At 34.1% G+C, this 12,337-nt stretch overlaps 2 protein-coding genes across 4 annotated transcripts in view; both read right to left on the bottom strand.

Annotated features, from left to right (window-relative positions):
* Window positions 1–9,785, bottom strand: part of LOC115451818 (probable phospholipid-transporting ATPase IF) — a 33,343-nt gene extending 23,558 nt beyond the window's left edge. Inside the window, exons 1-2 of one of the 3 annotated variants that reach the window (XM_037442187.1) lie at window positions 9,723–9,755; window positions 8,968–9,148 (exon numbers count right to left, since the gene is read on the bottom strand). In XM_037442187.1, the coding sequence (XP_037298084.1) occupies window positions 8,968–9,057 (90 nt within the window). In that variant the 5' untranslated portion in view covers window positions 9,058–9,148; window positions 9,723–9,755. Of the gene's footprint in view, window positions 1–4,207; window positions 4,377–8,967 lie in introns of those variants that run through there. The other 2 variants (XM_037442186.1, XM_037442188.1) reach the window with 2 other exon arrangements.
* A 1,332-nt stretch (window positions 9,786–11,117) lies between these two features.
* Window positions 11,118–12,307, bottom strand: LOC115446955 (ubiquitin-like-conjugating enzyme ATG10). Its single transcript, XM_037442193.1, has 2 exons — window positions 11,871–12,307; window positions 11,118–11,418 (listed from the first exon to the last, which is right to left on the bottom strand). The coding sequence occupies exons 1-2, from the start codon at window positions 12,158–12,160 to the stop codon at window positions 11,208–11,210; spliced, it is 501 nt and encodes a 166-aa protein (XP_037298090.1). The 5' UTR covers window positions 12,161–12,307; the 3' UTR covers window positions 11,118–11,207.
* Between the last annotated feature and the right edge of the window lie 30 nt (window positions 12,308–12,337).

Genomic DNA, 12,337 nt, shown 5'->3' on the forward strand with positions numbered 1-12,337 from the left:
AATGATTGAGCATACCAAAGAAATAAACGGGGTAAAGATAACTTATCAACTATCAAAAAAATCCACGTGGTAAAACGTATGCCAATTTTATCTATAAAGTACATGGAGATTGAACAGACTGTTGGTAGGATATCTGTATCCTTACGGATAGTGACCTCACTCCACTTACCATCAGGTGTAGTGTGGTCACTGCCGAGCCCCTATAAGAAGCCCATAGTTCGTAATGCAATAACTGTAACTATTCGCAAATAAAATAAATTTAGTTATCAAGATTCTACTTCGGAATATGTAGATGATTATCTCTATAAGTAAGGATATTGATATCAAATAAAACTATTTTACTAATTAAAGATTCCAAATTACATGTCCCGATAAGATTGTAAAAATATCCACACGTAATATTACATACATGCAGGTATAACTGATACGACAACGTTGGATGGTAAATATAATTACATTTTTATATTATTGGCCAGTACTAGAATGATTGGTCTGGATTATCATTTGAAAAAAGACTATGACCCATAAAACGTCCATTTAAAAAATAACGTCACAATGCCTGCTATCAGACAGCAGGGTGTAACACCGCCCGTAGTGATCTACGTAAGTATCTCGCTTTCCGAGTTCAGTCTCTGTAGATCCGATTTCGAAAGGCGGTATAATTGTATCGACTGGCGAGTGTCAATCTTCTTCGGTTGACACTCTATCTAGCCGTCTCAGTAAAAAAAATCTACACTACAATCTTCTAAAACATCTACCTATAATATAATCTGGAACACATGTGCATTAGCACGCTATTGTTTATAGCAAAGCGGAATTAGATAACGATAATTTAATGATGAGCCCTAGAAATGAATCACCATGTTGATTAATACACATCTCGAACTACAAAATATAATGTAAGTATTATGTGCTGTGGCTATTGGATTAAGTAGATGCATTTTTAAATATCCGATTTCGAGGCTATAGATGCGCCTGGGCAATAATAAGACGAGACTGCGTAAATTGTTTTCCGTGGGCCATACATACTTAGATAGTACATACTTAGATCGTGATGAGACGTAGTTATTTATACCGAATTTCTATAATATTCAGAATGTTATTACTGTTGTACCAATAGGCTACCACAACTTCGTCATGTTTGAGTTATAAGAGCGTTATAAAAATGTTAAACCCTTAACATACATGACGCGCTGCGTCATGTGCGAAGCGAAGTGTGAATCCAAGGTTTCAAGACTTTTTTCCAATGTCTTAACAATCAATAATCAAGTTGCCCTACACGCGCCGTGACGTGAATACTTAATTCTTATTACCACTACTTTCTATACGTTAAAATTTCCACGACATTATTGACTTTAACATAGCTTTAAAATTACCCTAAAGCAATATAGAAGCAGGTAATATCGGAGAAGCAAGTTCCTCTTACAAAGGTAAGCACGTCTACCCATAAACAGAAAAAACATGAGAACTCTGGTGTAACTTGTTACAAATAAATAAATAAACTTTAAATAACATACACACACGTCTTTATTACTGAAAGCCAGATAAGCAACCAAAGCGCCAACTTTTTCCGTGTGTACTATACTATGATGTGATGGGTAGGTAGCCTATTGCCATATCAGACGTAAATTCCAGATTCCGAACTGATACTGAATAAAAAAATTCAATATCACTGCCCGAACCGGGAGTCGGATCTGAAACCTCAGAGCGGTGTTGTACCACGCACGCAATAAAACTACCCTAACAAGGCAGTCAACTTTAAATGACAGATCATCACAGCTGAACGATCCGGCTCGACCTATTTCTATCATTGTTATAGAAATTGGTTAGAAACATAACCCTCCATCAGCCTACTACCCTACAACTACCCTCCTTCGGGTAATAACAGATTAACTGTTAATTGTTTCGCTCTAACTCGTTAGCCGCAACCTTACGAATCCTTTATAGAACTATGTGATAACATTACAGCAGAACGACGTGTCGGCGATTACCTTCTAAACATCAAGTGTCCGATTCTCTCATACCTCTTTATGAATAATATTCATTAACTACAAGAATGCAGTATCACGGACCTTGGTTAATTGTTATATGTTGGTTACATAAATCCTAAATTGCGAGTTAATCTCGGAGGCTTTAAAGTTTAAAGCATTTTAAGAATTTAATCTAGATACTTGTAAAACGATTTCGAAATTACTAAAATGCTTTTATTCATAATATACATAAAGAATCTGCCTTATTGCTTACAGTCATAAATAGTTTGAAATTGGGTGGAGTAGTATTAGAATTCCTTGAAATTATGTCACTACCGCACCTATGATAGTAAAAACTTGCGTTTACACTTGGTAAACAATACGTCATGCCCTTCAAATACATAATTTAGAGTTTATCTAGAGAACGATAGACTTAAAACCAGTTACTGGGATTATTTTAAGTGTCTGCTTCGATGGCGTAGATGTTTTGTTCAAATCCCGGTTCGGAAAAATGTATATTGGGTTTTTCTTCTAAGTATTTTCTTTTAAGAATTTGTGCTCTTTATGGCAGTAGGCTTGTGCCCTATTACGTTAAGGGACGTAACACACTTGGCGAATACTTAGTGGGTGCCCTGCCTTGCACCTCTGCATGTTCCTTCCAGGATAAAAGCGTGATGTATGTATGTTTTGTTTTTATGTTTATTTTAACTTCCTTACAATGAAACCGATGACGATTTATCGGCGGTAAACGATATCGCCATGAATGAAATCAAAGTAATATACTAAATATTTGACTTAAGCTTTTTGCACTTAGAGTACTTAGTACACTTTTTTTGCACTTAAAGTTGGAAATAAAATTTTGAATCAGCATGTTGATAATATCGTATTATCTTATCCTATGGGATAGGGCGTGAGTGTGTTTATATCTACTAATGTACAATGTTTTTTATATGATATAATCACTTAAGTGATTTTATCACTATACTGATTAAATTATACTATATATTATTTGCTAATTACATTTATATATAAAATCCATCGAAAACTGTGTTCCAAAAGTTTCTTAGAGATTTTTCGTGCGTAATCGCTATGCAGCGCACGAAATTTCTCACTGCTTAGAATTAGGGGTGGCATCCAATTGTCAGATAAAATTATCAAGTAAATGATTACCTAACAGAATAACAAAAGTGAGGCAAATTGTCAACTTTATACACATAACATTAATTTTGAATTACCATGCGAACTCGACCAAACATGTCTATCTTCCGACGAAACAAGAGGTGTGTTATAAACTTATCTATGTGTATGTCTGTGTATCTGCATGTCTGCTGCGACATCGTAGCTCCAACAAATGGACCGATTTTAATACGGTTTTTTAAAGCTCATGCAATCGCGATGTTTCTTAGCTATAATTTAGTCAAATATATTCAGGTGTTTGGAAATAATTAGGCTCCTTTTCTAATTTCAGAGGTCCGATAGATATTGCTATAATGACAATAAGTGAAAGCTCATAATTTCAGAATTTTATTACGCTACTAATCGTGAAATAAGCTGACAATTAAATTCATGTTTTGCTGTAACAAGATATTACGCGGACAAACAAACTTTTCCAACAAAAACATAGTGTATTACAGATATCACATACAATTTATATGCTCAGTTATAAAATGCACATATAACAAAAATATGTAGTAAGTTGGCACGAAACCCCGTATTTTTTTCATTTTATTACCAAATTAACTTATAAATATGCGTAATTTAGAGAACTCATCGTATTTATAGCAACACAATTATACATTAATATTTTAGTAGGGGTGGTAAGCAACGGACGGAGCTATAAATTTTAAGATGTCCCATCCACGATTAATGACTATATAAACATACAAAAAGGTACATTGAAAATAAAGGCAATGCAATCTGCGAAAAGAAGTTCATTAGAGTGATCTAAAGAATACCAAAAGACAGAGGGGCCGTACCAGCCTGACGTACAAGCTGAGCGTCGAAGATCCTAGCCTTAAGATTTTACTCTACCCTTCTTAACCGCTATCCCAATACAAATTTCAACAGTACCCACAAGCACAATTAATAAAACAGACCTATACCTACTTTAAAGTCAGGTCAATAAAATATATACATTAACAATAAATAAATTCATAAACATACCAGCAAAAAAATTTAAATATCGAACACCATCCAAAAAATAACTAAAACAGTCATAGACACCAAACACAAATTACCTTCATCTGTCACAAATTCGATCCCAAAAAAAAGTCTACGGCCGAGGCACAGGCATTTTACAGCCACTGGTAGTGAGTACCGATTGCCAATGCCAAGATAGCTTCAGTGTCACCGTATGCAGCGGGCGCGTGTGAAGCATTGCATCTGGCCATCGCAAATGAATACTTCCCTATATTACCTACTAAAGATTACTGGTTGGTCGATACATTTCCAACTGATGCATAATTATAGGAATTTGTGTTAAATTATATAGCCTTTGAACCTACAATGGTGGCGAATGAATGTTATGTAAGGTTTGAAGGCCAAGGAAACTTAAAGGAGGATGTTTAGATTGATGAATATCTACTGATCTTGGTTATTAAGTTACTCCAATAAACTTTCTGTCAAGATCAGTTTTTTTTACCATTCTGGTGAATTAGTTGTACCGAATAACTACATCAATATATGTTTTTATTTTGAATGGGCTGACTTGATCGAAATAATGCCACTGGCTCATTGAAGACCCGTGTAAAATATACCGTTCCATTATTACCATTATTAGCAATTACGTGACTTGCATGTCGATTACTTAACCGCCCATAAACAGTAGAAACGCCATACAAAATATTTCACTCCACTCCACTGTGCTCGTTACCCAGTGTTATTAAAACATCAGGTAACCTACTTACTCGATTACAGCATACTCTAAAAAACAGCGTCTGCGTGGGATTTTAACAGCAATTTTTACCCTCTCCGCATCATATTACTTGAATCTTTAAGAACCTATTAGTGTGAGTTTCGCTTTTAACATAATAAAAACTTCCTTCATAATCCATAAAATTTTACATGTTGGGCAAATAAATGTATTATGTCATGTATCGATTAATACATTATTTATCCCTTTATACATTCCTTTTATCGCGTTTTTATAATGATAGTAAATTGTCTAACACGTAATCGCCAAGTGATAGCGATTACTGGATAGTTCAGCAGGCAGGTGTCCGTTTGTAATCATTTTGTATGTATTGCAAGGAACTTATTATTCTTTTCTGTCTGCATATCTTTCCTAACTTATCAAATCTATATAAACAAAAATGAATCACCGAAATGTTTGTACGCGCATAACTTCCAAACGACTGCTCCAAATTGGAAAAATCTTTATTTCATGTGTTTGTATATTCAGGAGAAGTTTTGTATAAACAAATATAGCAGATTTTTAAAAATCTCAAAAGAAGTGATTGTACAAATAAGACAGAAGAAAAAATATGGCGGTATGACGTTTGGAGGGTAAGGTAGTAGGTAATTTTTTAAATATAGAGTGTTAAATCGGATGGAATTCATAATGCCGCTGCTATAAGTATGTTTTCTTTGACATAATCATAAATGATAGTACTATTCTGATCGACCCTGCCTGACCAATTCGTGCTACAGACAAAACTATCTACATCGTACATTTAACAAATACGACATAAAATGTTCTCAGGTTAATGAAATTCTAATTGAAAATCGTTTTATAATGAGACGTGTTAGATAAGAACTGGATTTTGACCACAAATTACGATGAACACGCGGCAAAATAAATGCTTAAGGTGGTAGCTCAAGGTCCATTTTCATACATTTTGTTTCGGCTTTAATCTGGGTAACTAAACAAGTATTGGCAAGTAAAGAATTTAAATTCACGTCTAGTTAGTGATTAGTTCTCGCAGTTGAGAAAATGTAAAATAATTAATAATCATGGATATTTCTGCCTTTAAAATTTCGTCATATTAAATTTTAAAGGCCGAAATATCCATGATTATTAATTATTTTTACGTTTTTCTTCAACTGCGAGAACTAATCACTAACTAGACGTGAATTTAAATTCTTTACTTGCCAATACTTGTTTAGTTACCCAGATTAAAGCCGAAACAAAATGTATGAAAATGGACCTTGAGCTACCACCTTAAGTAACATTTTATAAAAGAAAACACAATGTCATGTGTTATCTTCATTAGGTTTTACATATTGGGAAAAATATTTATATACGTAAGTCTCTTGCTAAGTAAATAAGAAGTCAGAATAATAAACAGGCTGTCAGAGTAATAAACTCCTTGCTAAATGAGGTTCAAACTGCCGATATACATTTTGATCCCATCAGGTTTTTATATAACCATGCTATATTTAATTTAAGTAAATTATAATTGTTAATTGTTACTTAATATAGGGTAACATTGTGAGCGTTTTGGATTAGCTGAAAGTTCACAATTGTATATATTTAAAATAAAAAAAAAAACATTGTAAGAAATGGCATCTATAGAGGGATTAGTCTCCGAAAAGGTGGAATGGCTTGGAATCGCTTTTTTTTGTCGGATAAAAATCACGGTATATATTACTTTCCCGAGATAAAAACACTTATATCCTTCCCAGGATTAAACTCTACCTACATACCAATTTCATCGAAATGGGTTCAGTAAATCTAGAATACAGAAAAATAGTCACAAATATGAGCGTAGAAACACCTTTTACGGGTGTATTCGTTACTCATAAATTAGTCATATTTATTCGCCAAGTTATTCGACAAATTATTTGCTAATACGCTAAATAATTAGAGTCTAATGATTAGACAATATACAATAAAGGACACGGCTTGTATGACCTTTTCCTTTGCCGAAGTTGTAAGATCAAATAAACATGCACACATTTATAGAATTATGTTAGTGTGCGTAAAACGGACAAACGTTGAACATTTATAAATGTGTGCGTTTATAACGACACGATACGTCTGACTATTCCTATTATACGTTCAATGTAGTAGTGACACGAAAAGTGTTAATTTTTATTCACCTTAAAAGGCATATGGAGCGTGTTTCCTAGATGGTCTAAGGTCAATGTACGTTACGTTGATCATCCTATAAATTAATTAATTGTATAATTTTTTTTCATAGTTCAATCCTCTGGTAACCGTAAGAACTGCGAGCATTATTTATATATTGCACTTCATACAAAATATGTAAAGACCGACTTAATGCCAGAGGCATTCTCTACCAGTCAACCTGAGGTGGAGCAGAGATAGAACATAGCAGGTGAACGTCAATGTAAAACATACGAAAAATACAGTGAGAAAAGATTGCAATTTAAAACAAAACAATGCCTAGGTATTATCTCTTGGTCGATATTTATCCAACAAGGCAAAACGTTTTAATTTAGATAAGTAAACCTGATACTATTTTATGATTTGAGTAGATATGGAATCGCGTAATATATTTATAATGGAGATTATTTTATTGTTTAGAATTTCAGCAATATTGACAAAAATATTTATAAGAGCTTGTTTTACAATGTTTTACCTAAATGATACCCGCGAATTTAATTATAAGACAGTTATTGCTGAATGAACTCTTCTTTATTATTTTTACATATATGGGAGCTTTACTTTTGTATTTGGTCGGCTTATGTTATATTCGACGATATACATTTAGTCAGACATGCAACGGATCCTTAACATATTGTATATAATATACAGCGTCATTTTTATATTGCTTTACTAGATAAATCACATTATCTTCTCTACTTCTGCTAACATTGTGCCAAAAATTACCTATGAATATTAAATAGCTCGGTTTTCGTAACCGGATTTTTTTGTAATTTTGTATGTAGATACTACGAATATGGTGTAAGTATGTAGGTATGTATCTGACTGAAAGTATAATGTTGCCGCTGCCACTAACGTAATTCTCTTCGTCTAGCAGTAGTGGCCTTAGGGTAGTACTTATATAAATTTTTGAATTTTTCAAAACTTATACATTTTTTACATACATGATTAAAATAACATACGGTACAAAATATTGTTTTCAAGAAGAGAAGTGTAATATGGTTTAATTCATTAACGCAATACCAAAATGACCCTGTATATTCAAGTGTAGCAAGCAGTTGTGTACACACAGGCACTAGCTACACCTGGCCCGCGGATTTCAACTGCTATTTGGACTAACCCCTTCCCCCACCATCCCCCCTTAAATGCTCCTAATTTATCAAGTCTTCTAACATTAAATGAAAACATGTTCTTTCACGGTGACTTGCTTTGTCATTTTCTATTTGTGTTCTATAGATTTAACTTTCTTCCGTTATATTATATGCCCATAAGAATATTGTTAAATTGTAAATGGCACTAGTACATATAAGGTACATATGGCATAAAATTGACGATTTCTATTACGTACTTACTTCATAATAAAACCATAAAATAAATAAATATTTTTTTGTTTCAACAACAATGATCGGTTGATCCAATAATCCCGTCTTACTACGCGTTCATTGATAATCATTTAGCATAGATAAAGGAATCAACATCATTCTATATTTACTTATCAGCATATTTTTGCTTTTACCAAGTTGTAAATATTAATAGGAACAACAAAATAACTTCTACCAACAATAAATGATTGTATTTCTTTTTTAACAGTATTTTAGCCCTGACACAAAGCTATCGGGATTTGTTTTTACGATTTCTATATTATATTTAGTGATGTAGCATATGGCGCTAATTATAGTTTGTTTTTCTTTAAATCAGGGCAATGGTATATCCGAATTAATACCTTTTCCTCATAAGTAGGGATTAGGACTGTAATGTAAGAAAAAAAAATATTCCTACTTATAACAATTTATACGCCTAAAATAATATAAACTGTAAATGGTAACTTCCTCATACTACTTGAATGAAAATCAGTTTGTATATAGAATACACAGACATAAGTTTTCCCAAAAGCGCGCGCATACATCAAAGGTAACAAAGTGAACTCACACAACAGCAGCATATCAGCAGCACACACGACCGCAGGCACTCACACAGCCTCCCCGTCCAATTGGCCACTATTTCACCACATCTTCTCATTTTATCACACAATCACGGCACATGTTTCGTTGGAACAAAGCACTGACCCTTTGGAGTTGACAACTGACGCGGCAATGGGGAGTACGGGCGGCTAATCAGATAGCAAAATATATCTTATCGGCGTTCAATAGTATCAATAAAATGTCGATGATAGGGCGGTCTTGTGACGTCGTATCTAGACCTTCCACTTGTTTCGTTATCATCTTTACCGACGGCGACACCTGCATTAGTTGGTTGTATAAATACCTTAATCGCGCCTTGCCAAAGAGAGAAAAAGAATACTTTAATTTTGGTAGAGGTGTATTCGAATTTCGAATGTGAGATTTTTGTGTGGATTACAGCTTTCCGAACACTTGCGTGCTTTATTTAACTTAGCTGGACTACTTCGGTATACAACAGCTGGCAAGCCGTGTAATTTATTTCCCATTGAAATTTCGTAAATGGAACAAGGTCATACACATATAATTTTGACCCTAGATTTTGTTACTTTTTTATATTTTAAGTACTACGCCGTAAAAAAAAGAAATATTGGTATGCTAATGGCATCGAAAAAATTGTATCTTATCAAATGATAGCCGCCCAGCCTCACATTACTCCTGCATTTGTTAAACACTAATAAAAGCTTATGTTGGTTCTACAGCTTTGAATTCAGCTTGAAACATTACTTTCTGATGGAATATGAAATATGCGTCCGCCCGGAAATCGAACCTGCAATCTACTGCCCCAAAGTCGTCAACACAATAGTTATCTTATTCATTAATTATTAGAGACATTAAAATGTACCTGCAATCAGAGATGCGCGGGTTGAGGGGAGCGGTTCCGAAAAAGACGGATGATAAATTTTACTCGTGAACAAGGCAGGGCCGTAGCTAGGGAGGTGGTCATTGTGGGGCAATGCCCTACCTCAAAGTACTAATGCCCTACCATAATAATCAACTAATAATAAGCAAAGGACTGTAAAACAGATTATGAGGAAACAAAATACATGCTTATGCATCTAAACAATACCGAAATACATAGTTGGTTGAAGTTCCCACGGAAGTTGGTCCTATATTAAGAGTTGTTCGTATTGATGGGTGGAATAACCCCTTTCAGGATTAAGAGAATTTTGTTCCACTTTATACTACCCTAACAATTACGGAAATAGAAAACTGACTCATTAATGTTCACGAGTCAAGAAATCCAAAAATCGATAGACCAGATCAGATCTAGTAACATTTTTACTTCTGCCCTACCTGTAAACACAGCTGCCCTACCTTAATGTCAAGTCTAGCTACGGCCCTGGAACAAGGTAATACTTCGTAGGACTTATCGGCTTCAAAACTTATCACGCGTAAAGCTGTGTTTAGATTAGAAATATTTGGCATAAGAACTTGCAGATGCGTTTGCACTAGTATGAATATTTCAATACCGACTCGCCTGCAAGCTTCAAAATTGTAAGAAGCCAGCTTGGCATGATTATTTATACGGTTTAAATTACTTGCGAAAATCGACTTAGGCAACTTTTCTTGCTAATCTAAACCTCGGGTTATTTTAACTTGTAAGAAATGCTTAATGTGAATTGTGACGAGCGGGAAACTCGTGTGAAGCTCGAAGTGTTAGCGTTTTCTAACCTCACGGGCGCTGGCCGGTTGTCCCAAAGGAGAACTAGCGCATCCCGCTGGGCTCCCACTATGTTCCAGTAGCGTAGCTTGCCTTAGAGGGGCCCTATATCTACAATTGTTAGGGGCTCTTCAGGGCAGTGCGAACTTGTGGGTGCCCGCTTAGTTTAATGTAGGTATGGGTCAAGAGGGGCCCCAAAGCTCGGGGCCCCGTATTACCGATACGGCGGTAGTTACGACTCTCTTTGTTCATATTGAAGAGGAACTGTGGTACTGTATATGTTGCCACTGCTGTTGAGTCAATGTATTGTCAATATTCATCTCATTGTTCCAGTGACATGGCCAAGATGATGGTGTATATACTAATTGTACCGCTACAGAACTTTAGTATGTTCATGTTACCCATTTGCTGCGATGGCAGGAGCGAAAACTTAAGTTAATTTAATTCAGATACACACATAACTTAAAAAAAATATAGAATATATTAATATTTTTATAACATATTTTATCTTACATCACATTAACTTTTAAAACCAATATAATAATCATTCATAATTGTTTTAAGCCATATTCCAATGGCAACTTCAATTGAATCAATGGTGTGACTAACCCAAGGAAAGTAACTATAACATTTGCAGTCTTGTCTTGTAACGATGTCAGCAACTCCTCAGTGTGGCATGGGTGCATGATGAAGTATGGTCTTTGAAACAATGGATGTTCTTGCTGAGTTATTATCGAGTAGAACTCCTTTGGGTTTGTGCTGTAACAAAGAATTACAATGATTTATGACTTGATTATCTATTGTAATGATTGATTATGATTCAGAAGGATGGAATTTAAATTTTTTGATACTTGGACTATGTAAGTACCTATAATAATAACTTTTATTTCTTATGTAATTTATTCCCATTTTTGCTTGCATTCGCCTCAGTATTCAAAATGAATCGAAAATCCAACTATGAGAATGCAATGTCATAATATTTCATTTTAACTACTTTCAGGCATGTTTTTATCTTCAATTAAGAGGTAGTAGGTAAAACTGTCTTTCTGTGAGACCACTTAAATTCTAAACTTACCTATATTTAGTAATTAAATATATTTATAAGTTAAAATAATTGTAAATAATAGATGCCAATTTAAACATAGTTTGTGCTGCATACCATCAAGCGAGCCCTCTCATATTGAATATTAGAAAAAGCTAAACCAATTTACCTTATAAAAGACAGTTGTCTTACATCTTCTAACGATAACAACATCCCTGATGAATTCCATATATTGAAGCTAAATGAAGGTACGCCGTAACTTAGATTGTAAAATATAATGTATTCCGCTTTCAGTAACGAAACATCATCACCAACACCGCACTCAATGAATGTTTCTTTTGAAATATATGATTGGTTTATATCCCATTCGTTTTCAATTAATTTCCAACCATCGCATATTTTATTGGATATTAAAACGAACTTTTTCGCTGCAGTTAAAAACTCTTCTGCAGTTATCATATCTACATTAGAAAATAACCTATAGATACAATTAAATACTGAACTAAAACATAATAAATATCATAAACCGATACGAGAATAGATTTTACTGCAGATATAAAATGTATTAGCAAATTTTTTGGTTAACTTATTTACACTTTTCATAAACAGACTTAAAATTGAAACTTAAGTTTGAAT

This window comes from Manduca sexta, chromosome 24 (assembly GCF_014839805.1).
Source record: "Manduca sexta isolate Smith_Timp_Sample1 chromosome 24, JHU_Msex_v1.0, whole genome shotgun sequence".
Taxonomy (NCBI): Eukaryota; Metazoa; Arthropoda; class Insecta; order Lepidoptera; family Sphingidae; genus Manduca; species Manduca sexta.

Coding starts and splice junctions, on each gene's coding strand:
- LOC115446955 (XM_037442193.1), bottom strand. CDS start 12,160: ATGATAACTGCAGAAGAGTTTTTAACTGCAGCGAAAAAGTTCGTTTTA. Junction 11,419..11,870: donor AGACAACTGTCTTTTATAAG/GTAAATTGGTTT, acceptor TCTTTGTTACAG/CACAAACCCAAAGGAGTTCT.